This window comes from Rhinolophus sinicus, linkage group LG05 (genome assembly GCF_036562045.2).
Source record: "Rhinolophus sinicus isolate RSC01 linkage group LG05, ASM3656204v1, whole genome shotgun sequence".
Classification (NCBI taxonomy): Eukaryota; Metazoa; Chordata; class Mammalia; order Chiroptera; family Rhinolophidae; genus Rhinolophus; species Rhinolophus sinicus.
This window is the reverse complement of record NC_133755.1, coordinates 758,018-784,005: the sequence shown is the minus strand read 5'-3', so window position 1 is coordinate 784,005 and position 25,988 is coordinate 758,018. Positions and strand designations below refer to the sequence as shown.

Sequence of the window (25,988 nt, the reverse complement as noted above, 5' to 3'; positions counted from 1 at the left end):
TTCAGAAGAGACACCATTTTTGTTTCAGACAATTAGTAATCTCTATGACTAATATATACAAATTTGCTAAAGTTTAGAGAATTGTTAGATTTTTTTAAAAGTATCCGTTCGGTGTGTGGGCTGGCAAGGATGTTGTTTTCTGTTATTGATGTGTGGAAGCATCAGTCTGTTCCACCAGCAACAGCCCTTTCTGAGGGGACAGTATGAGATCCATCAGGAAAGTGCTGGGGGCCCCGTCCCAGCCCTTGTCAACAGCTGGTGTCTACTAGTCGACATCCCTCATTTCTTCCGCTCATCAGTAAACTTTCAGAACCCTTCTTACTCTGGTTTTTAGTCATAGAAACAAAGAACAGATGTGACAGTGGCCTGCAGTTAATCAAATCCAGCCTAAGGGTTGGGGGGATACAAATGAGAATGCGTTGGTTATTTTCTCTGCCTGTCAGTGTTCGTGGGAGCCGTGATGCAGCGGGGGTGAAGAGAGCGGTGTGTCCCAAATATCCCTGGAGTGTTAAGCAGGATGCAGTTCAGATGAAACGCAGGGCTTTTGTGTGATTTTTAACATGGTCTTTTTTAAGCAAATTTCCTAGATACTTGTCTGAGATTGGGTGTGACAGTTCTTCACACATTATTTCTGCCAGCTCACCAGAAGTGTCCTGAGGCCGTGAGGTGGATGAACGTGACAGCGCTGTGTGTCCAATTCAGTGCTGTATTGTATGTGACCCAATTGCACCCTCTCCTCTGAACCCTGTTTTTTATAGGCGTTTGGTCGCTGTGAACTTAGCCCTCCCACCTTCTCAAACCTGTTGACATGCTCATGGGCATGACAGCCGGTCAGAGTTGGTCTCTGAACTCGCACTTGGACTTTCCTGCTGCTTCCTGTGCTTCCTGACAAATGTTCTCCGAGGCATCCAAGTCAAAACGACTCCCCATTCACCCCAAATGCTTCTGGTACTGAGCGTACACTGTAGGTGGTGTCTCTGTGTGGCCCCTCGAGGACCTGAGGCCGTGTCCTGCGTGGCCCGAGCACCACTGTGAGAACTAACAGTCTGAAAGCAATTGCTGCGAGCATCTGTTTAACAGTAAACAAGTAAAGTTCATAAACTCTTACAAAGTCTAGTAATATGATGGCTGTAACTGTTATGCATCTGGTTGGGCTGTAAATCTTGAAGCCAATAAAGAAAATAAGTCATTTTCAAAATTTAGAAATAATGAAAAATTAATATTTTTAAATTACATTTACCATGTATGCTGATTTATTTGACGAGTCATTAAGGAAATTAAAACTGTATAGCAAGTATTTTAAATGGCCTCCTGGGGGTGTTCTTAGCACAATGTGTTTTCTTTACGTCAACACTGTGAACGGAGCTGCAAGTGGGATGAAGTTGTCTGTGGTCCGATGACCAGGGTTTGCCTTGCAGTTGACTTGCTGTCCATGCTCTTGCAACTGAACTTCACGTTCTAGCCATTTTTTTCTTTTCTTTCCTTTCTTGTCCTTTTTTTTTTATTTTCTTTGCAGAAGACCATCAAATGAATTGTCACAATAGTCGAATAATGCAAGACGCAGAAAAGGATGACAATAATAATGATGAGTATGATAATTACGATGAGCTGGTGGCCAAGTCCTTGCTGAATCTCGGCAAGATCGCCGAGGACGCGGCGTACCGGGCCCGGACTGAGTCGGAGATGAACAGCAATACGTCCAATAGTCTGGAGGACGACAGTGACAAGAACGAGAACCTGGGTCGGAAAGGCGAGCTGAGTCTGGACTTAGACAGCGATGTCGTTAGAGAAACGGTGGACTCCCTCAAGTTGTTAGCACAAGGACACGGTGTGGTGCTGGCGGAAAACATGAGTGACAGGAGCTACGCCGACACCCTGTCACAGCAAGACAACAGGAACATGAATTACGTCATGCTGGGGAAGCCCGTGAACAACGGGCTCGTGGACAAGATGGTGGAGGAGAGCGACGAGGAGGTGTGCCTGAGCAGCCTGGAGTGCCTGCGCAACCAGTGCTTCGACCTGGCCAGGAAGCTGAGCGAGACCAACCCGCAGGACCGGGGCCAGCAGCCCAACGTGAGCCTCCGCCAGCACGTCCGGCAAGAGGACGACTTCTCGGGAAGAACGCCGGACAGGAGCTACTCCGACATGATGAACCTGATGAGGCTCGAGGAGCAGCTGAGTCCCAGACCGAGAACTTTCTCCAGCTGTGCGAAGGAGGACGGATACCATGAACGCGATGATGACACCACCTCTGTGAACTCGGACAGGTCTGAGGAAGTGTTTGACATGACCAAGGGGAACTTGACCCTCCTGGAGAAGGCCATTGCTTTGGAGACGGAAAGGGCAAAGGCCATGAGGGACAAAATGGCAATGGAAGCTGGCCGGCGGGACAACATGAGGTCATATGAGGAGCAGTCTCCACGGCAGCTTCCCGGGGAGGATAGGAAGCCGAAATCCAGTGACAGCCATGTCAAAAAGCCATACTATGGTAAAGGTAATATTTCTACCTAACGTAAGTTGCCTGATGAAAACATGAGCTAGAGCAAAACGTGTCAGTGATAGTCTAGGGTTATAGCACCCACACATGAAATTACATCTCTCAGGCATAGTTCTTAGAGTTGATTCCAGAATGACATTTCGGGATTATGTTTCTGCAGAGCAAATGCAGTTTGAATGAGAAGTACACACAGCAGCTCCACGTCTCTGCCAGGGCAGATGAATCATGTGGTATTTCAGGGAAAACCGCATGTCTTGGAAAGAAGGGTTAGGGCACAAACACAGCATGTGATAGAAAACGTGAGGGTGAGCCTGTGTTCTTAGAAATGACCCACAATCTATGCGGAGTGGCAAGGGTTTGTATAACAGTCAACCAGGGATGAGGCTCACATTTTGTAAATTGGATGGGTAGGTGGCATCAGGATTTATAAAATTCTCATCAAATGACAGTTATTGATAAAACCTCCTCCATAGAAAGCATCCCTGATAGAAATTGAACAGTAACAGAATGACCGATGACATGAGACAAGGGCAGTGTGTGCACATTAATTATCGTTAAGACAGTAAGAAGTAACGGGAGCCTTTTGCTACGCAAAGCGTGGTGTGTCCTCAGCTGAGATCAATAGCGATTTTTTCACCATAGTCATTCCCCGTCACTGATTCCATCCCATTCATTGCGGAAACAGTTACGGTGCTTATTTTATTATAAGACCCTGAAAACCACCCAATACGGTAGTTGTGACGAGGTTTCCTTTCATGCAGTGTGTGCGCACACATTCGCATGTAGGTAGCTCCGTATTGAAGCACGTGCCTGTATAGTCGCTGTGCTCACATGTATGTATGTGGTTCCAGCCTGAACGACGAGACTCTTGTTTGCTAGAGCAGCCGTGTCCACTGGCAGCACGAGACAACGTCTGTCTGACCCTCACGTAGAACCTTGGCCCTGTGGGTATTTCAGTTACGAGACTCTTAGAGAACTAAGGAAGAAGCCATTTCAAGGGCAAAACTGGTGATTCCTTAATATCTTCCACTTAAGTACCAAAAAAGATCCTGTTTTATGTTTGATTCTATTGCTTATAAATACTGAGTTTCCTCCCTGTGGATCTGATACCGAGGTTCAGGAAGGTGGTTTGAAAATCAGTTTCTGTGTGAACTTCAGACGACCAGAACGACTTTTCTGCTGTGACATAGGTGTGTATTCTCCTCTCAATGTGTGCACATGACCCCAGGGCAAGTTGGGCTTCACTAGAACCAAACCCCACTTGGACACAAACCTTACCAGAGCCCACTGGGTTCGCACTGACGTCGTTTCGGTAACGCAGGTGAGAGCAGGCCCTGGCGAGGGGCGGCTCGTGACGCAGGTTGCTGCCCAAAGGCAGGGGGTCCAGCTCAGGGGAGCAAGGCTGCTTTGGGTGTTGTACTGACTACGAGACATAGAGTATGTTTTAACTCTAGGGGGTCGCGCCTCTCAGAAAATTTCAGCTGGATACTTGAGAATCGTATCTGAGCATTTTGAGAAAGCAAGTGTCCTTTCTCGTGGGTTTGCTCAGCTGGACACACACGCATTAGGCTTCTGCTGTCAAGTTCTGGAAAGTGGTGTCGTGGTGGAGTTTTGCGCTGATAAATGCAGCGGTGTCCCAGGAAACGTGAGGCACATTTGGCTTTGCTTGTTTGGTTTCTGTGGTTCCTTTAATCCCGAAGCTTGCTGTAGACTTCAGCTCATTTTGTTTTGTTACCGTTGTTTTGTTTTATTTTGTTTTGTTTTGTTTTACAAGAAATGGAATTCAAACCGCTCGTTTCCCCTAAATAAATGGGGAAGAGGTGGGAACAGACAGTAAACAGTGAGATATGCTTTGTCCCTGAAATGGGGGAATGGTTGGAGATTTGGACTTTCCAAATGAGCTGGAAAGCATTGATTTCTGCCTCTCCCCAGTTTTCCAGATCTTCTTTTGATCACAGTTCATTTCCGTCTTATCAGTGTCCCCAAGTTTCCTTTGAAGATGCCTGTAGTTATGTTCAGAACCAAACAAACAGAGCCAAGCACGGACACCCAGGGGGCGCGAACAGAGCAATGCCCTTCCTATTACAAAAGTGTGTGATCTCTTACCAGCACGGCCAGTGGACAGTTCCTACAACCACATAGCCTGTCGCCATCTCTGTGTTCAGCTCCTCTCTTATTCTATTGACAATGAAGAGAACACTTGTGCCAATTCTCGTTTATACATTCTTCTAAAAATTATTTGAATTATACATGAGGAACCGTTCCGAAATCTTGAGCTAAAATGAAAGCGGTTCCTCACGAAACCCCTCTGTGTTCCTTCTTCTCCAGCATCTACTCCAAAGGGAGTGAGGGGGGCAAGCAAATCAAGCAGCGCACAGTTGTTTTTCTGGACATTGTTTGCCAGGTTTTCAGTTGAACTGTTGGTCTGTTTGCTTGCTTGGTTGTTATGTGTTTGCTCCAACATTTGCTTTCAAGATGAATTGGGATTTCCAGAATAAGCGAGCGAGGGGAGGTGAAGGCGAACGGCCCCGCCCGCCAGGACTCACGCATCGAGAGGAGATTATACCCTAACGCTTCCAGAACCCGAGACAGTCCCGCCACACTGTCTCACACAAACCTGTACTCAGCTCCAGAACACTTTTGAAATCTGTGAATAATACGATCTGTTAGGAAACTGTAAGTGTCCTGATGAGAAAGAGTCAGTTAATGATGAACGGCTTACAATTTACATTTCTATCCTTTAAAAGTCATTTCTGTCTAGTTTATAGTTCTAAATTATATCTCTAGGGTATGATCTTAAATAATCACTGTTTTCCTTTGAAACGGTTAGTGTGCATTTACTGTTTTCTACTCACGTGAATTAAAGTATGATGATACGATTGGGAAATGACTTGCAAGGCAGTGAATGCTAGGCTTTTGGTGTAAGAGATGCCCCAGTAGGGTATCTGGAAACGGAGATGACAACAACACACTTTGTCCCCCACGTTTGTGCCGGGGACTGTTGCCGACAAGCAGTGGCAGGAAGTAGCGGACGGTCGTGTCGTGCTGTTTCCCCAACAGCAGCGCTGGTGTAACAGATTGCAGAACCTGAAAGAGACACAGTACGTCGTAGAATAAACGCTAGCTTAGAAAGAAAAGGGGGTTCTCTGTAAACACAAAAGTGTTTAGATATTCCTGGGAGTCCTTTGTGTGTTTCTGGTCACGTGGATAACAAGGAAAAGTCCGTTAGGTGCAGATTTTCAACCAAGCTTTTCTCTTGATGGGAAATGCACCCTAAACCACAAGTAAAGCATCTGTTTTCTCAGAGTCATGATTAACTTGATTAATAAGATATTAATATAAAGACAGTCAGCCCCTAGAGAGTCTCACCCATAGCATGCCCTGGACCAGGATACAGAGAGCAGTCACTCCCTGCCGGCAATCTGCTCAACTGGGTTTCCAGAGCCCAGAACCGTGTCTGTACACTGACGGGACGACTTGCTCTAAGCTTTTTATCTTAGCACTTTCTCTGGAGTTACTTCCTGCACGTTCTAAACTGTGGGCAAGCCTGGGCATAGACGTAGTTTCTCAGCAGTGCCACGGCCTGTCTGCCCTCCCGGTGCTGCAGAGCCCCTGGGACTCTGTGCATGCGCACAGCTCATGGCAGCCTGCCGCTAGCCCTCAGTGCAGGCCAGGAAACCCAAGCGGCTGCCCCGGCAGCTTCTGCCACAGCTGTGGTTGCACACACCCCTGTCGGGCAGGGTTTCCTCACTCTGATCGTCCGCCTGCAGTGCCTTCTGAGAGTTCAGCTCATTTTCAGAAAATCCCGGAATTGACAGGCTACCAAATAGTGTCGCGAGAAAATGCATCTCAACCAATAAATCTGCACCTACAATGTCTACTCAGTAAGGAAGGAATTCCACTGAAGAGGGTTTGAGTGGCATCAGAATCCTGGTTGGGTTTCCCACGGCCTCTGCTGAGTGACCAAGCCTGGTTTTGCTCTCTGAGAAGGTCACGGTCTCCTCACCACTGACGGTGATGTCTCTGAACCCATCACGTAACACATAGGAAAACAATTATCGAGAGTTCAGGTAGGGATGGTCTTTCTTTTTTCTTTAGCATAGAAAGTAAAATATTTTATAATTTATGATTATACTGTTTAAGGTAAAAAATAATCGCCCCAAATCAAAGACCTACGCAAAAGCCTGATGTCACAGCCTGTCTCTGTAGCACCCGCTTTATTTCTTTATTTATCAAGGTCTCTTCAGCTTGTGAAATAATCACATTTGTCTTCAATGGGTAAAGAATTCATTCTCTTGACACCTGTTGTCGCTTTTAGATCCCTCGAGAGCAGAAAAGAAAGAGAGCAAGTGTCCGACCCCAGGGTGCGATGGAACTGGCCACGTAACTGGGCTGTACCCGCATCATCGCAGCCTGTCTGGATGTCCGCACAAAGATAGGGTCCCTCCAGAAAGTAAGTGTGTTCCGCCGACCCCTGCACTCATGCCTGCAGCCGTCCCTGCCAGCCCTTGCCTCTGTCGAGCCCATGCGTCCTAGGTCAGCAGCCCATGGAGGCTGGTGGGCTCTAGACCACCCCCAGCGTGCGGTGTTTTCTTGGTGTCATTGTGCCTACACCGGGCCTAGGACGCAGCTCGCCGTCAAGTAACCTTCCACACCTGCCCCCGGCAGGCGGCCTGGGCTCGCGTCCGTGTTCCTCCCTGACTCGCTCATGGTAGGACTGAATGTCGACAGTCTGTATGGAACATCCCTTCCCACTGAACTGCTGTGAACCCCTGAGAACAGCCCTTCGGGAGTTCTTTTGCCCAGTTAGCTGGACCTCTGCACATATGTGAATCCATACTACATTCGTATTTAACTGCATTTTACTTAAAAAGTCTGTTTCGTGTCACAGTTGTCCCAACATTTCTACATAATAAAATCTTAAATGAGGAGGTTGGAGGGGGGTGGATTTTGATCCTACACGTTTGTTTTAATCAGTTAGGTTCTGAGAATATGCCATAAATTTGCGAAAACAACTCAATTTCTTTTAGAACTATAATATGGACACCTTTTTTGTTTATTTTTCTCTCAGCACAAAAAGTATGCCAACTATTTAAATACAATTAGAGTTGACTGCTCAGGAAAAAGGCACATTTTCAGAAATGACGATATGAGTTTAAGAACCTGATCTCGGCTCCAAGGTGCATTAGGAATTTCCTCGTCATCTGAGACACAGTTTCTCGTGGGGAAATGGAACCCTTGGCTTGGGCTGTGAGGAGGTGACCAGTTGACTGCACAGAGGGACTTTTGAGGGTTGCCCTATTAAAATGGCCAACTTTGGGACACTTGAGAGGCAACTCTGTTGGGACCAAGGGAAGTTCAGAGCAGAAGCTGAGGCTCAGAGAACAGGCTTAGTGGGATGTTGGCCAGTGAAATATTTTTAAAAGCTACATGGGCCCATGTTTTCATGGACCTGAAAACAGGAAACCCACCTTTCCTGTGACTGTCTTGTGAGCCATCTGGAGGAGTTGTGGCCACAAGGCCTCTGTCCCATGTGTCACTTGAGCAGGTGGCAGCGTGGTCTAATGCCAGCCACTTCCATTTCCCGAGCATACGCTCATGCCAGCCACTCAGGTCGCTCCCAGAAAACACGCGTTTCTCCCCAGGCAGCCTGCAGGGTAGTGTTGGCCGGTCTGTCAGGTGAGGAAAATGACGCACAGGCTCCGTCACCCTTGTCCTTCCAGGGACCAGACACTCAGTGTCTCCAGACACACATGAGCAGATACAAACGTGCCCAGGTAGCTAGCCAAGCGATCACCTGAGTCCATACCTGCCTCAGTCCAAACCCTGTCTGTGTCCCGAGACCTGGATCCGACATGCTTGCTGTACTGTTTCCCTCTACAAATGAGGCATTAGGACCCCACACTAACATTTTGAGAAGAAAGAGACTCTTTGTGCAATTTTTCTTTAAGGCATACACGTGTGCCTTCAAAACAGAATACAGTAGTACCTCGGTTTTCCAACGTCTCCCTTGACGAACATTTCGGTTTACAAACGCCATAAACCCAGAAGTAAAGGCTTCGGTTTTCGAACGCTCCTCGGAAGTCGAACATGTCACGCGGCTTCCGCTGAGTGTGAGATCCTGAGGCCTCGCTGTCGGCTGTTTTCGAACGTCTCAGAACTCAAATGGTCTTTCGGAACGGATTATGTTCGAAAACCGAGGTACTACTGTATCATTTCCTTTTCATGGCTGAAAAATCCTCCTGGCTCCATGTTTTCACAGGAAAAGTCTAAATGTAGTAGAAACAGGGACTCTTCTGACAGGTCACATATTGAACGAGCTCACACAGACCACGGGCCCGACACCTTCGCCCGTGTGAGATGGGAGTCAGGTCTGAAACCGGTCCTACAGTAGCTGCCTTCCAGGGCACCGCAGAACAGCACTTGCAAAGCTTTACTCGTGTGTAATGCCTTATGATGCTATAAAAACGTAGAACAGCTACACTCCAGGGGAATTCGGTGAAGTAGTCTGTACCCAGGTGGCAACACACTGTCAGAAACGGAGGACACAGTGTTGAGTGACACCCACTCTATCCTCCAAGAGTGCCCGCCTGGCAGAGAGGGGGCACACACACGAGACAGACGTGAGCACTGCATGCCAGAGGCTCAGCATTGTGCTGTGGCACACACCTGGGACGGCACCTGAGGGCACCCCAGGGACCCGCAGGCCGCTTGGAGGTCATGCTTTAGCTGGGTCTGTGTGAGAGTTACCGTGATGGTCCGTGCAGGCGATGAGGGCATGAGGGAGACAGTGCAGCAGGGGTGGGACGGCTGGGCCAAGTTCAAGAAACATTTCCCGGACAGGTTGGCAGAACCTGAAGACCCTTTTAGGTCAGAAGGAGACGTAGATTGGATTGCAGCCAAGGACTCTTCCTCGGGAAATGGTCCGATGGTAACGCCAAGAATAGGTGTAGGGAATTGAGACAGTGCCACATCTGACGGGACATCATGACTTGATTTTTCCCACTTAAATCGCAAGTTTGTGTGATGTGCCCAGCAGGCTTTTGTGAGGAGGCCTGGAGAAGGCCAGGTTGCGGGCGGCTCTCGGGGTCTGCTCTCCGAGCTGTCCTAGTAGCAACTGAGAGTGAAGTGGCCTGGAGAGGAGGTCTAAAGCAAGAAAGAAGAGCAGCCATAAATGGAGGTTTGCACGTAAAGGAGACGAAGGTGACGCAGAGGCAGAAAGGCAGGCAGGGAGCAGTCAGAAGGAGACAGGGAACCCGGATGCAGTGTTTCTGTGAGGGGCCCACGTGTGAGGGGGATGCCTGAGGTCCAGACAAATCCAAGACCATCTAAGACAAGCAGTGCAGGGAAAGGCCAGGGGGCGTCAGGCTTACAGAGCAAAAGCCTGCCATCGATAGCAAGGAGAAAAGTGAGACGTGAGGTGGGCACTAGGAGCACATGGTCACAGGACTTTGGGACCACGCTTGGGGCTGTGGGGACAGAGGCAGACAACCAGGGGTGGCAAGTAGATCCCGTCACAGGGAGGACCCCGGCTGACGACGGCTAGGAGGCCATGTGTCCACGGAGCAGCAGACAGAGGTCCAGTCACTCTGACCGGATCTGTCCCATGGACAAGCGTGAAAGGGATCTGCTACTACGTCCAGGGAACATTTTATATTTGAAAAGTTTAGCACAAAAGGAAAGCTGTATATTAATTTGAAAGAGAAGCTGTGTCATGGGAGGGGTTTATGTGGTGGTATAACAAGATGGTAGGAATGAATGACGTAGGTAAGTCAAGACCCTGAAGGAAAGGGAAGAGGACAGGTGAGGGTGCAGGCGAAGAGAGTACTTTGGGAGGGAGGGGCCCTACCTCCCCTGAGATGCTCTGAGATGGGAACAGAGAGACAGGCAGCTGTGTCAAGAATCCCCCAGAAAGAAGACATCCTAGAACCCCACTCCATGGGTCCTAACAAAATGAGCCAAGAGTTGGCTCTCATTGTTTGATCACTGTTTCCTATTGGGTGATGAGATCCAGAAGGACAAAACCAGAATGGACTCTGATTCTAAGGAACTGAGCAGGAGGGCAGGGTGAGATGGGGACTTGGGTGATGACCACGTGTGTGGAACAGCATGCACATCTCGGGACAGACCAGAAAACCCGAGTGTGCAGCTCATGTGGACAGACTGTTCTGGGGGGTGTCCAGGCTCACCTGCATTCACTTCACTCGCAGGGAGAGCCACAAAGACTCCTGCCACAGGGAGCTTGTCGCAGCTGCGCCGGGGCCCTAGCCAATCCTGTAACTGTCCACCACATGTGTCATGCCCACTAGCCTCCCCCACGACCCAGAGCAGAGGACCCAGAAAGAGGGGTTGTGCAAATGCCCAGCCCACGGCCACTGCGGGTCAGTTTGAACGCTGTCCTGAGCAGGCCGGTGGTTCCTTACACTGTGTGACCACGAGCGTGTCCCCCACATCCTGATTTCACAGCTGACCTGCAGCCCACTTACCATTCTAGCTCACTGCATTTGGAGAAGAATGAAGTACCTAATCCTGGATGGAAAGTCATTATTTCATTCATTTCATGTAGCAGTAAGGTTTGGGGTGCACTATTCAGCCATGGCCATCACGCCCCTTAGCACTGTGCTTCTGAAGTGTCGGCATGCATCAGAATCTTCCAGTCTGCGTGCTTTACATGGTACCATCGGTGCTTAAGAATGAGAGGTGTACCAGGAGGCCACTGGTCCTGTCCCATCAGGAGCAATTTGGTCCTCACCCCTGCCTCCAGGCCCCCACACACAGTGCACCCTGCTTTGCATGCCCATAGAGTAAGGTTGATACACCGCTTTTCTTCCCACACGTGTTCCCTGACCACACCCACCACGGATGTCTGTAGGACTGTGTTGTGAACTAGCCCAGCCTGTTAAAATGACTGCATATTCTCGTATCTGGGCCGCTTCCGTGTTTTGACGCTGGGCTGTTTTCTCTGCCTCTCCTTGTCAAGTTCTTGCCATGCATGAAAATGTTCTCAAGTGTCCTACTCCAGGCTGCACAGGGCGAGGGCACGTGAACAGCAACCGGAACTCGCACAGAAGGTAAGCACCGCGCCCCGGCGTCCTGCCCGCACACAGAGGCCCCAGCGCATGCACTCAGACGGAGCGTGCGGTCGTGAGGCACACGGGACAGCCAGGTGCTTACGTCCCTTCTTAACACCTGGGATGTTTTCAGTTGTGTCGCCCACCATGTCCTGATGGGGTAACAGTCCCCTGGAAGGTGCCATCCTTGGTATAACGCCTAAGATGGAACCGTGACCATTTGGGGCGATGTGAAGGAATGCAGTGGGGGCTGCATTCCCCTCCAGGGTTCACCAGGGGGAGCAGCAGGGTGGCACACATGAGGGGGGCAGAACTTAGAACGCAGGAAGACTATGCGGAGTGTGACGTAACCGGGCCGCGCCCCCAAAACCCTGCTGAGACCTGGCTTCTCAGTGTGGGTGTCACCGAGTACCAGCAGATGTCCAGCAGTGTGTCAGGGGGCGAGTGACTGAGAGCGCAGGGGCTAGACCTCTCCCGGGCCATCCTCCACGTCACAGTACGCTTTTGCTCAGGACAACTTTCGACTGTCTCTTCCTCATTCTGACCTTTCCTTATAGTAGTCAGGTGTTTTTTCTCGGGAGCCGAAAGTGGTTGTTACAGTCTGTCTTACAGCCTGTCGTCCCAGCTCCACAAGCTCGTGTGAAATGACATCTGAGTAGAGCAGACTGCCAGGTGTGACTTTAATGTCTGCTTGTCTGACTGGTCAATCTGGTTCCTTGTGTTAAATTCACACTGAAACCAATCACAGCCCCTGAGTAACCATGTGGGCCTGTCCTGTGCAGACAGATGTGGTCACACAAACAGCAGACACTGGGACTCCGGGAGGAATCAGCTCAGACCCAGGGTCTCTTCCATAAACACTCAGCTCGGAAAAGCGTTCTGCAGCAGACCTCCAGGTTGTCCTGCTTTCTTCCCCTCCTGCTTATCTTCCTGGGGAAGGACAAGCCAGGCGCTGTGGTCAGTTGTGCTCGCAGGACCAGCTCAGAGCCATGTGTTCGGGTGCCCGCCAGAGAGCTGCCCCTCTTGGGCATCTTAGAACCAGCCTTCCAAGCAGTTAGTCCCTCATCTCCAGAAATGGCGAACATCCCACAGTGGAACTGTGTCTAAGATTTTAACTAGTTCACATTCTCTTGACTGTCGCAGAGCTTGGCTAGCTGTCATTGGAAAGGTCCAGTGTACTGTTCCCCTGGCATAGCCATCAGGCATGGCTGCTGGAGACCAAGAGGAAACTGCCAGCTGCAGACATGGCTTCTCCCTCTCCCTGTTCCTTCCATCAGGAAAGCCCGGGACCCGCTTGGGAAATGACCCCCAACCTCTGCTTCAGGGTCTTCCCATGCTGGCTGAGGGAGGGGAGGTGGTGACGAGGCCGCGCGAGGAGACAGTTAAGCCCCTTCTGTCACTGCAGCCTGTCCGGATGCCCTATTGCCGCTGCGGAGAAGCTGGCGAAGGCCCAAGAAAAGCACCAGAGCTGTGACGCGTCCAAATCGAGCCAGGCCTCCGACCGCGTGCTCAGGTACCTAGTCCCATCCACCAGCAGCCCCACATGCCCAGGGGGCTCTGCATGAGGTGGATGGTCATGCTTAGTGACAAGGACGGTGCTGGTGGCGGGTGCACGTGGAGATCCCTGTGCTGGGAGCCAGACCCCGTGTGGCCCTGTGAGGGCAGGAGGTGGCTTCACGTCCCTGGTCTCGTGGACTGATTATAAGTTGTTAGTGAAAGAAGCAGACGGAATTGTTACTGGTTTTCCTTCTGACCCTGATATTTCATGATTCTGTGAATGCTACAGAGAAGCTCTGAAAATTAATGAGATGCCCAAAGTCAGTTTGTGAAGTTGGAGGTGAGGCCATGACGCCGACCCGCAGGCTGGTGTTGGTGCTTGAAAACGCCCAAGGGGGGCAGCACCGGGCGGAGCACGAAGCTGCCTGTGTGAAGGCGGGGGCTGCTGCTCTACCCGGTGGTACCCGAGGGGCGGGCGGTCAGGCCATCATCCCCACTTGACAAGCAAAACCGAGTGCAGAGAGGTGAGATGACTTCCCAACAACCTGGAAGTCAGCCACTGAATGTTAAACCAGGAAAGAACCCAGGCATCAGCTGGTCCCGCCCACTGGTTTTATGTTTAGAAAAGGATGATGGCTGGGAGAGGAGACGGGACAGAGACCCACTCGCACAGCCCTCGGTCACCTTCTGTTTCTGCATGTTCCCTTCGAGCCCTTGTCGTGTGGGAAGTGTGCTCATCATTGTATTCTGCCCTGTTCGTTCACACCCCCCGGGGACACGCATCCACATCTGTAAAGAATCATCACTGGGATCCTGATGGCTACGCAAGGTCCACGGTGGGGAGGTGCTCCCACTGTTGGGATGGGGTTCCAGCTGCGGGCCCAGTGGGGTGAGGCCAGCGTTTACTGTTACGGAGGAGAAATAAGTACACACACACACCACAACACATGCAACACACACCACAACACATGCAACACACCACAACACATGCAACACACACCACAACACATGCAACACACACCCCAACACATGCAACACACACCACAACACATGCAACACACACCACAACACATGCAACACACACCACAACACATGCAACACACCACAACACATGCAACACACACCACAACACATGCAACACACACCACAACACATGCAACACACACCACAACACATGCAACACACACCACAACACATGCAACACACACCACAACACATGCAACACACACCACAACACATGCAACACACACCACAACACATGCAACACACCACAACACATGCAACACACCACAACACATGCAACACACACCACAACACATGCAACACACACCACAACACATGCAACACACACCACAACACATGCAACACACACCACAACACATGCAACACACACCACAACACATTGCAACACACCACAACACATGCAACACACACCACAACACATGCAACACACACCACAACCCATGCAACACACCACAACACATGTAACACACACCACAACACATGCAACACACACCACAACACATGCAACACACACCACAACACATGCAACACACACCCCAACACATGCAACACACCACAACACATGCAACACACACCACAACACATGCAACACACACCACAACACATGCAACACACACCACAACACATGCAACACACCACAACACATGCAACACACACCCCAACACATGCAACACACCACAACACATGCAACACACCACAACACATGCAACACACACCACAACACATGCAACACACACCACAACACATGCAACACACCACAACACATGCAACACACACCCCAACACATGCAACACACCACAACACATGCAACACACCACAACACATGCAACACACACCCCAACACATGCAACACACCACAACACATGCAACACACCACAACACATGCAACACACACCACAACACATGCAACACACACCACAACACATGCAACACACACCCCAACACATGCAACACACCACAACACATGCAACACACATCACAACACATGCAACACACACCACAACACATGCAACACACACCACAACACATGCAACACACATCACAACACATGCAACACACACCACAACACATGCAACACACACCACAACACATGCAACACACACCACAACACATGCAACACATCACAACACATGCAACACACCACAACACATGCAACACACACCACAACACATGCAACACACCACAACACATGCAACACACACCACAACACATGCAACACACACCACAATGCATACCACAACCCATGCAACACACCACAACCCATGTAACACACACCACAACACATGCAACACACCACAACACATGCAACACACACCACAACACACACATACACATACCACACATCACAACATATACACACAACACATACAACACAAACATACACAACACAATCTTGGTTCTGTTGAATTGTTTCTTTGGGGCAAATCATTTGGAAATAGTCATCAGACAAACAATATGTCACCTTTTGGGTTTCATTGTATATTATTTCAGTTTTCTGAGAAGATTTTACCACAGTCCTTAAGCTCCCTTTTATCCCACAATAGAAAAGTTAAAATCTTTACAGACAATGAGAAATATTTAAATAGACGACAGTAAGAAAATGGAAACCATCTGTGATGTTATTCAGAGATAAACCCTCAGTTAAGCTTGGTGTGTCTTCTGGATTGTTCTGTGTTGTGGGTATTACCAATCTAACATCCCAGGCTGCCTGTAACTCTCTCTTTTCACACAAAGTAAGGCTGGCAACAAATAAATGATGGGACCCTACCCCTAAAGGGCCTCGTCCCCAGCCCACTGTTGGTCGTTGGCAGAATGAGAACCCCACAAAAAGCCCTTGGGACAAGTACACTCAGGGCATTTTGAGGAGAGGTAGAGAGAGATCGAGGCGGGGCTTCTGTCCATTTCCTTTGCCTACTGTGGCCAGACCCCAGGGAGCTGGAAAAGACCTTGTGACCGTTCTCGCCAGTCATAGCGAGGCTGCAAGCCAGTATAAACCTCGTTGGCGGCTTGAGACAGACAAGACGCAGCCCGATTGCAAACCTCACCCTATTCAGACACGAGCCCAAACACCAGCATTTACGTTGTTTCTGTGGTTTCAGAGCTTCGGTCCCTTTCTTTGGGTGGCCGCAATGGGAAACCACATCAAATGACGACAAAACAAGGCTGGGGGCCAATTAGTGTACACATACAAAGCGCTTCCTTCGCGCCCCTGGTGGGTGTGGGGAGGCAGGGTGCTGACGCAGGAAGGACCCACTGCAGCCATCCGGTCAGCTGGAGCCCGGGCTGGCTGCAGCACAGGCCCCGCCTCTGGCCTCTTCCTGCCCTCCTGCTCCCAAGCTCACCACAGGCACTGCTCTCCCGCCAGGAGCAAGGGTGGAGGACCCTCCTGTATACCCCGTGTCTCACAGGGTAAGGACATACACAGGAAGGAAAGAGAGAAGAATTTAAACCTGCAATAATTTAAGTAAATTTTCCAACAGAGGTTTAGGACTTAAGTGCTTTCAAACCTGTCCAAACTTTTCATCATCTCTGCAGCACCCTGGCTGGGTCCCCTCCTACCTCTATCTGTCACCAAGTATTGTCGCTTCACTGGTGCCTCCCTCTGCTCCGTCCTCTCTTCCTTTGGGAGCATGCTTTCCCGGCCCAGCCCCTTGACCTTGCTGTCTAGACAACGAGCATACTCCCCATCTGACCCCAAGCCAGCAGCCTCCTGCGGTTCCCAGAAGATGCTCCTCACCTTTTGTTGTTTGTTTCCCTGGCTCTTGGCGTTAATGACATTACCAGTTCTGCAAGGTCAAGTTCAAGCACTATGTGCTCCATTAAAATGGAACTGAATCTCACAGCCGGAAGTGACCTCTCTTCCCCAGAATTTCCACAGTTCTTGGGCTCTTAAAATAGTATCACACAGATCATGCGATCTTTGAGGCGAGGACGAGGGTTTTATTCATTTATGCAGCGCCCCCCACCCCCATGTCACTGGGTAAATGCCTCAAATAGTAGACAATCCGCTAATCACTGCCTTGTCTTGATTTGTCAAGTAAGCAGGCTGAGTCAGTGAAATAGTGAATGTGCTGGGGATTTTGGTAGATAAAGAGGTCACCTGACAGCATGGTGAGTGAGAGGCACAACTTTTCTGTTATTTCCAAAGAGTTTGAAATTCCACCTGTGAGATGCATAAATATCTGGACATACACACACAGGAAAAAACACAACAGAATCTTAATAAATGACTGGTAATTGAGGGCTCCTCCATTTATAGTAATTTATTCCCAAACCGAGGACAATGAATCACTGCTAGGTAAAAGTACTGCAAGTGTACACTAATATTTGTCAAACATATTACTGCAGGTTCCATTTTACTCTGTATCTAGTGTCGTCTCAGTCTGTGCCCCTGTGAGGATTTCTTTTATTTCTCTTATTTTGTAAGGGAAAATGTCTCATTAGCTCCCTTTATTAGTGTGTAATTCTTACTCTTTGCAAAGAAAATGCATGGACGTGAATGTTTCTCAGCCTTGTATCTCATCTGTTCATCAGGACCCTGAAAAGGAAAAGAAAACGGGGAAAGTTCCATATTTTATTTTTGTTCCTCCTGTTGCCAAAGTTGACAGTAGGCAGCTAGCTTATTTGGTGCAAAATTAATTGTGGTTTGAAAGGTTAAAAATCATTGCAAAAACGCAATTTTGCACCAACATGAGAGCTTATTTGGTGCTGTGTAATTACAGCACCGTTGGTCTTTTCTTGGGAAACAGAATTGCAATTTTTGTGCAAGGTTCTGGGTCCTTAATACGGCTAAGAAACCAGACGCTCTGGTTAGTGCGCCCCCCACACACACACGGAAGCAGCTGTCCGTTGTCTCTTGTTTGCTTGCAGGCCCATGTGCTTTGTGAAGCAGCTTGAGATCCCTCACTACGGCTACAGAAACAGCGTCCCCACCACCACGCCGCGCTCCAACCTGGCCAAAGAGCTGGAGAAATACTCCAAGACCTCGTTTGAATACAACAGTTACGACAGCCACACTTACGGCAAGCGGGCCATAGCTCCCAAGGTGCAAACCAGGGACATATCCCCCAAAGGATATGATGGTAGGAGGTGCACACGCTTATACCTGAGAGTCGCGCTTGCCGTTAATGATATTGTTGTTGTGTATATCCGTTCCCTACAAGCTGCTCGAGCATGTGGTCACTGGCTGGGTACAGAGAACAGCACGCCACAGCGTGGGCTGCTCAGGTCCACGGGGTGGGGGCGGGGCCTGCGGGGAGGGCGGGGCCTGCGGGGGCGGGGCCTGGGGGGCGCGTGTCGTGGAGGCCCTGCCTCACTGCGCCCAAAGCGACTCCTGGCCGCCTGCGCAATGGACAGAGCCTCGGCTGACCGCTTCACTGTCGCTAAGCCCGCGTCCCTATCGTTCTAAGCGCCCTGCAGTAGGTGGCCCCGCACACACCCCGACGCCAGTGGCGCCCGGTCACTGGCTCAGCCCTGCATGCGCGCTCCGTCGGGTGGGGGCGCCCTCAGACCCAGTGCCCGCGCTGCACCCCTCGCCGCCCAAGCCCCGTCGCGGGCTGCCTGGCACGGGCACCTTTCCCGTTCCCGCGACTCTGTGCGGCGAGGGGCAACGATTTCCGCGGTGTCCCCGGCTCCTCCCGGCGGCCAGACTCCCGTCTGTTCTCTGCCTGGGGGTGGGCCTGGGGCTGCCTCCTGTTGTAAAGTGGCTTTGCCGCTGGCTGCACTCACAGCCGCCTGCCCTCGGCATCCCCCAAAAACAGGGCCGATGAACCAAACAAAAACTGCGTGCTTCCCGAGACAGGGGCAGGTCGTTTTCACTCAGGCTGTTGGAAGCCGCTGCCCACGGTGTCAGCTGGGCCCCACTTCGTCCCGGGGCAAACTTGCTAACTTGAACGGCAGAGGGAAGATGCCTTTCTGTGACTTGACGTATTTACCTAACCACGTTTCTGCTTTCAAGTCTGGGGTACAGGGACTTAGTTGGCAGAATTTGCCGATTGGGATGTGGGTTGCATCACTTGGGATGATTTAAGTCTTATCTTGGGGTTCTCTAGCAGACACAGGGACGCAGGTTTCAAGGTCTCTGCGCTCCTCTCTGGACAGGATATTTAACTGAAGTCACAGCATACAAAAAAGTCATTTAAATTGAATGCTTGGGGAGTTCTGAAATCTTTTTATAATTCGATATGAGTAGCTACATATCTTTCTATGTTATGTCAGTCATTCTTTGCCTTTATAACAAGTAACTTATATAGTGAATAAAATTTAATATTTCTCTGATATATCAAATATTGATTATCCTTGCATGTATCAATTCTTAATATAGAGGAAAAAGATATAAGTGGAAAAAAAAGAAGTGCAAGGGTAGAACAGAAAATAATTATTTTTGTTTTGTTTATTTTGTAATAATAATTTGCCAGTTTCAGGTTTTGTTACAATTTCCTTCATTTGATTACAAATGGAGGATCAGAAGAAATTGAATCCATATAACTAAGGATTCTGTTGATGTGATTTCCAGTTTATTGACATTTTACCGTGACCTGATGGGTACTTTCACGAGTTGTTCATTTCACACGCCAATTTGTTGCTGCTGTTCTGTGTGGCCCGATTTCCTTAACCTCATTGTCATGGCTGGAGTGCAGGGGACGCCGTGACCAGTAGAGCATGTCTTGGTGGTTGCAGGGCCCTTTAGCTGATCAGAAGTCAGACCTGCTTGGGTCTCTTTCAGCTCTCCCATTAGCGGCTGTATGATACTGAACAAACTAATCTTCCTGTGTGTTAGTTCCCTCAAGAGCAGGGTGGTAGCAACAGTTTCTACCCTGGTGCCTCACAGGGCTGTTGGGAAGGTCGACTGATGACTCTAAAGAGGTGAACAAACATGTATTAATTATTGGCGTTCATTCTTACCTGCCCAGAAGAAAACACCTGTCGTCAGAAACCCAGGCAGAGCCAGGCTGTTTAGCTGACCCACAAGAAAACAAGATGCAAAACCATTCAGTGTCAGGTCTTCAAGAAACTAAGGAGAAAGGAAAGACAGACAGCCTTTTACCACAGTTTACTGAGAACAAAATCAGTGACCCCATTTCTCTTCCACTAGATTAATCCGATAGATTTTTAAAACATCAAGCAAAGTGCCCACTAAGGATGAGCTAGGCTGGGTCAGGTTTGTTGGAGTGTGACCTGAGACAAGCCATTCCTGTTTCTGGGCGTCGGACACTGGACACCACAGGGTGACTGTCGTCTGCAGTCACCCTCCAGGAGTGTCCTCCCCGAGGCTTGCTTCAGATGCACAAGGAATTCAGTCATTGCTCCTTAAAAAGATGGTAAAATGGGCCTTTTATGGGGGGAAAGAGTAACACTCGGGAGCAAGGAGCGTTCCCCGGAGATGCGGACAGGCGAGAAAAGGAGGACCTCCCTATGTCTGGGTGTCACCTCTTAGACCCCACCAGCTATGACCAGAACACTCAGCAAACTGGGATTCAACCACCTGCCTTCTTCCAGACACATGCTAGTTGCTCTCTGTCTCTCCATCTGTCTCTCTTCCTGTCTGTCTGTCTGTATAGCCACCCATCCATCCACCCATCCATCCATCCACCCACCCATCCATCCATCCATTCATCCATCTATTCAGCCATCTGTCTGTCTGCCTATCTGTCATCCATCTATCTCCCTATTTATTCTTTCCCTCTTGATAACAACTTTCCAGGAAGAGATATGAATAAACAGAAGATGATAGAAGGCATGTTCACACACAGTGAGGCGAGAAGTCCACTGTGCCTGGAGGAATTAGCACGAGCTTTACCTGAGTGGCAAGTGTTAGACTTGACCATGAAGCTTGAACACTGATTATTAACACAAGAAGGCAGGAAACCCATGGGCTGGTGGGAGTGGCCAGGGGCTGGTGAGGCTGCACTTGCAACTCGTGATGGGGGTGGGGCAGGAACACCTGTGGACATGGTGAGCACGTGGCTTTGCGTCATCATCATGTTGAGGAGTTTGGGACACCTTCCTAGGACATGGAAATTTATGTGCAGACATGATGGAGGGAAAGGTGAGGAAGAGGATTCCCAAACCTCCAACCCCCATCTGGTTCTTATGGTGAGTGAAGAATAGCTCTTCCGGTTTTATTTACTTATTTATAAACTTTTTACCGTGTTTCCCTGAAAACAAGACCTAGCCGGACAATCAGCTCTAATGCGTCTTTTGGAGCAAAAATTAATATAAGACCCCGTGTTATAGTATATTATATCATATTATAAGACTCGCTCTTATGTTATAGTACAATAAAACTGGGTCTTACATTAATTTTTGCTCCAAAAGATGCATTAAAGCTGATGGTCCGACTAGGTCTTATTTTGGGGGAAACATGGTATTTATTTTTTAAGTGTGTTTTTCCAGGACCCATCAGCTCCAAGTCAAGTAGTTGTTTCAATCTAGTTGTGGAGGGCACAGCTCACAGAGGCTCATTGGGGATCGAACCGGCAAGTTTGTTGTTAAGAGCACCGCGCTCTAACCAACTGAGCCAATCAGCTGCCCCCCTTACGTTTTTAAAATACCTGGGGGGGGGGGAAAGAATATTTTTTGACATGTAAAAATTACGTGAAATTCACACTTCAGTGTTCACAAGTCCAGTTCGTCCCACGGCCCCCCTGGTTGCTATGGAAGTGGCCACTGTCCCACACGGCAGAGCTGCACAGTCATGGCAGAGACCACGTGGCCCAAAAACCTAAACGACTCTCAGGCCCTTTACAGAAAGAGTTGCCAACCCCTGGACTGAGTCAGCTCCACTTGTGGCCCTGGGTAGTTTGTCCACACCCTCGGGGTTTAAGACCCCTAAGTGCCCAGCCAGTACAGTGAGCGGACGCCTCTCGCGGACGCCTCTTTTGCTTAGTCCCAACTTCTCAGCCCTCCTGACCTTAAAACTTTCTGATCGTCTTTGAACTTCCTTTCACTCAGCCCTCAAACCTGGTGCCACTCTGACATGCCCAGCCTCCCTGTCTTGTGCCCTCACCCTCATCCAAGCGCCTTTGTGGGGTAATGTCTACCGGAACTGCCTCAGGCAGCCTGCCCTTCCCCCCCAGCCTTCCTCATCCGTCCTCTGGCTGGGCCTCCCCACCCCGAGGCCCTGCCCCCAAGGCCCTGCCCGCTAGAAGACACCCTCGTAGTCACCTGCCCATGGGCCCTCCCGTCACATTGTCCCTGACAAATCCCACTTACCTGCACTATTGCTTATGTGACGTCCACGCTGCCTCATCCTTGGTAATACCACTTGTCTCCTGGACTGTAAGCTCCTGGTGGGTAAGAGGCCTCACCCCGCGCACCATGCTTGCCTGGCACACATAGCCATGCAGGGGAAACTAAGGGACCAGGTGAGAGGGGGTCCAGAATCCTGGCTTGTATCTGACATGTCCGGCCATGCTGTCTGAGAGGACAGCCTTCCCAGGGAGCTCGATCCCTGTTTAGGATGCTGCGTCCATACTCAGGTCTACTTGTGATAAAGCACAGAGGAGAGTCTGCAGAAAGACTGAGGGTCATGCAACGTTTCTTGGCACACACGGCCTGAATCCAGTTAGGCCGACAGGCTGCCAGGTCCCACCCAGGGGGATAAATTTAGGAGGCATATTTTGGGCCATATTCCTTTTTCCCTGGTTTTCATGGGAATTCCGAGAGTACAGCCGCATTCATCTGTTCCCTTCAGAAGAAGGTGAATCCAGAAGGACGTGGACCTTCCTGGGTAATGAGACGCACACATGTAGTAAGACTCACAAGCAGGGCAGGTTAATGGAGAGGTCCTGGCAGGAAGGTGTCTGCTATGTCCTTGTTTGACCTACCATATTTACACTTCTCATGTGGGTTCTCTGTTTTCTGCAAGAGAGGGCAGATTCCTGAAGGGCTGTTTCTCAGTGTGGTGTGGGACCTGCTGGGGCTGACAAATACAGTGGGGGCTGCAGAGAACCAGCCACTCGGTCTCGAATTTCCCAGTGATGTTCTGGCACCTCGAAAGACATGAAATTCTTGTCTGCTTATTCATTGTAAAATGATTTGATTGAAAATAGATTTATTTGCCAAAAGAAAAAGAGCGTCCATTTTGTCTTGGTAAAAAGGCTCCCTCAGTGGGAGGAGGGGACAAGCACCCCTCGAGAACTGGGGCATCCACCTTGGCCATGTGCAGCTCTGTGGCGCCCTCTGGTGTCAGCACAGTGATCCGCGTTTTGTAAATGTTTTCCAAACAGGTGATAATTATTAGGACCGAAGACCTTCATCACCTGAAAATTCTGAAGTATAGAGACCCTTATTTTCATTGGAACATAACAAAAAGTGATCGATGACATTTAGTGCAAGTACACGTGTGAAATGAATATTGTCCTAGCTGCTCGTCCTGGCTCATGTGAGCTGAGGACCCATCCACAAATGGTCCGCGTTCACGCACCTGCTCACATCCTGTACCAGCCCCTCAGCTGGGTATAATGCAGAGAAATAGAACCTTCTGATTTAGACATTTTACCAAAGTTTGCTACAATGTGTTGCATAGACACCTGTTGTCCTGCTTGCTTGCTTTCTTTTAGAAATTAAGCTTTTCACTCATTTCAGAAAAAAAATTATTTTTCTTATTTATGTGGACCACATTTTTTCTAAACCAGTGGCTAGCCCTCACTAGGGAAAAAACAAAACCCTCATAAGTATTATTTCATTTCTCCCAGAACTTTCATAATCCTGCTTTTATGACAAGTGGGGAGTGTCTGGGCTGTGAACTGGCATTGCTGTTTCGGTGTGGTTTCTGGAACCCATGGGGCAGGTCCCGTGGGGTGACCTCTGGAGGGGGGCTCAGTGGGCTCCCTCCACCCCCGAGTCCCCTGCCGTGTGCTGGTGAGACAGGGCGCATTCACGGAGGCAGAGGACGAAGGTCATGTGGCAGACACACCTGCAGTGGCGACTGTCCTCGGGCTGACTCAGTGAGGGGCACACAACACAAGCAGCCTGCTTACCTGCACCTCTTGCACATGCTCTGCCACCTTGAGTGTGGGAACTGGCTCTGCAGGTACCTGCTTGGGCGGTGGCTTTGTGGCTTTTGTCAGGGGCTGTGACGAGGCAGCGGTGCCAGCTGCATGGCCTCGCAGTCAGGTGGCAGTGGTGAGCTGGTCTGCTGGGTCAGGAGTGTGGGCTTTGGGTAAAGTCGGAAGTTACCGATGGCGAAAGCTTTGTCCGTTGTCCATTTGTACGCGAGCAGGTGCTTTGGGTAAGTCCTTGGCATGGCTCCTGATGAGTGGCTGTCGGCTGGTGAGCTATGTTGTTTCGTTCAGCTTTGTTTTCTTCCCATTGTGAGCCCTCCTAAGTAGGGCTGCTCAGGTTCTAGACCCGTGAATGACAAAGTTGGGGACAACCACGAGAGCAAGGCTGGCTTCCAGCAAGAGACAGCCGTGCTACCACTCACAGCTATCTAGATGGGGGTCCGGCTTCTCGGATCACGCGGCCCTTGCATAGCTGGAAACACACACACACACACACACACACACCCGTCACCACGTCCCCACGGCAGTTCATGCTCACACAGGGAGCTCCGTGGGCTTTGGAAAGAAGGTGCGAGAGATGCATGTGCTTCAAAACAGGAGGGCTTGCTGATGGCGGGTCTGAGACCCTGTGAGGGAGGTGTTTTGTGGGGGGGTCTTCCAGCACCCTCCAGGTTCACCTCTGAGTAACCCTCACTCCCAGGATTCAGAGTGAAAAATCTGACCCCTGTGACTCCAGTCACCCTGGCAGTGATAATAACCCATCCTCATAAATCATCCATCAGACATTCCCCATCCATGTCTTAAAGGAGACTTTGAAACAACTCTAAGGAGCGTACTTGCTCTTGAAGCCCGTATGGCTGTCAGTGAGCTGGCTCTTCAGAAGGAATCTGGTGCGGGACGCTCGGTGCAGGGGACGGCTGTTCCTGTGAAAGCAGGACAGGCATGGCACACACACGGCATCTGTGCATCACTGAGCGGCCACGCGCATGTGTATGTCTACCTTGGATGTGACCAAGACCACAGGTGGTGAAAGTCTCCCCTCGGCCACCATGCTTCCACCCACGTGGCCCTTTTTAGAATTATAGGATAAGACTTTTCTTAAGGAAAGGGGTGTTTCAGTCACACTGTCTGGTCTGCACACCTGGCCGAATGCCTCTTCCCAGAACGCAGGTCCCCCAGGTGGCCCAGGGCCTGTGAGCCCCAATTGGCCACTGCAGCGCCTCCTGGCTGGAAGGAGCGGTCTGTCACCCAGTGAGCTCAGGAGCAGTCCTGACAGGGAGGCACATTCCTCGAGCCTGGCCACGCTGGTCTGCCCAGCGAATGCTGCCTCTGGGCGGCCTAGTCCGACCTAAGCAGCTTTGTGCGGCCTGCGGCGGGGAGGGCGCATTCTCCGCTCTGGCAGGGCCCGGTTTGCCAATCAGCAGACGTGCCGTGGCAGGAAAGACCAAGCGGGAGGATGGTTTTCTCCCGCGAGTCAGCCGGTGGGCACGGTACCGCACGCACCGACGGGTTTCTGCACAGGGCTGGTGGGAGGTGCGGGTGGCAGGGCGTCGTGCCTGCTCTTGTGTCTGCCGCCGCCCCGGCGGGGACCCGAGTCACCCCGTGCCCATGTCTCCCCAGCGAAGCGGTACTGCAAGAACGCCAGCCCCAGCAGCAGTACCACCAGCAGCTACGCGCCCAGCAGCGGCAGCAGCAGCCTGGGCTGCGGGGGCGGCAGCAGCGCCAGCAGCACGTGCAGCAAAAGCAGCTTCGACTACACTCACGACGTGGAGGCTGCGCATATGGCGGCCACGGCCATCCTCAACCTCTCCACGCGCTGCCGCGAGATGCCGCACAACCTGTCCACCAAGCCGCAGGACCTGTGCCCCGCGCGGGTACGCCAGCTGGCAGGGG

At 50.5% G+C, this 25,988-nt stretch overlaps 1 protein-coding gene across 28 annotated transcripts in view; it reads left to right on the top strand.

The window, feature by feature from the left end:
• The window catches only part of MYT1L (myelin transcription factor 1 like), a 363,194-nt gene that overhangs the window by 272,065 nt on the left and 65,141 nt on the right, over positions 1–25,988 (top strand). For 19 of the 28 annotated variants that reach the window (XM_074331624.1, XM_019752014.2, XM_019752015.2 and 16 more), the window contains 6 exons: positions 1,517–2,494; positions 6,816–6,950; positions 11,478–11,568; positions 12,974–13,081; positions 17,959–18,170; positions 25,716–25,969. In XM_074331624.1, the coding sequence (XP_074187725.1) occupies positions 1,517–2,494; positions 6,816–6,950; positions 11,478–11,568; positions 12,974–13,081; positions 17,959–18,170; positions 25,716–25,969 (1,778 nt within the window). The remainder of the gene's footprint in view (positions 1–1,516; positions 2,495–6,815; positions 6,951–11,477; positions 11,569–12,973; positions 13,082–17,958; positions 18,171–25,715; positions 25,970–25,988) is intronic. The other 9 variants (XM_074331629.1, XM_074331628.1, XM_074331634.1 and 6 more) reach the window with 1 other exon arrangement.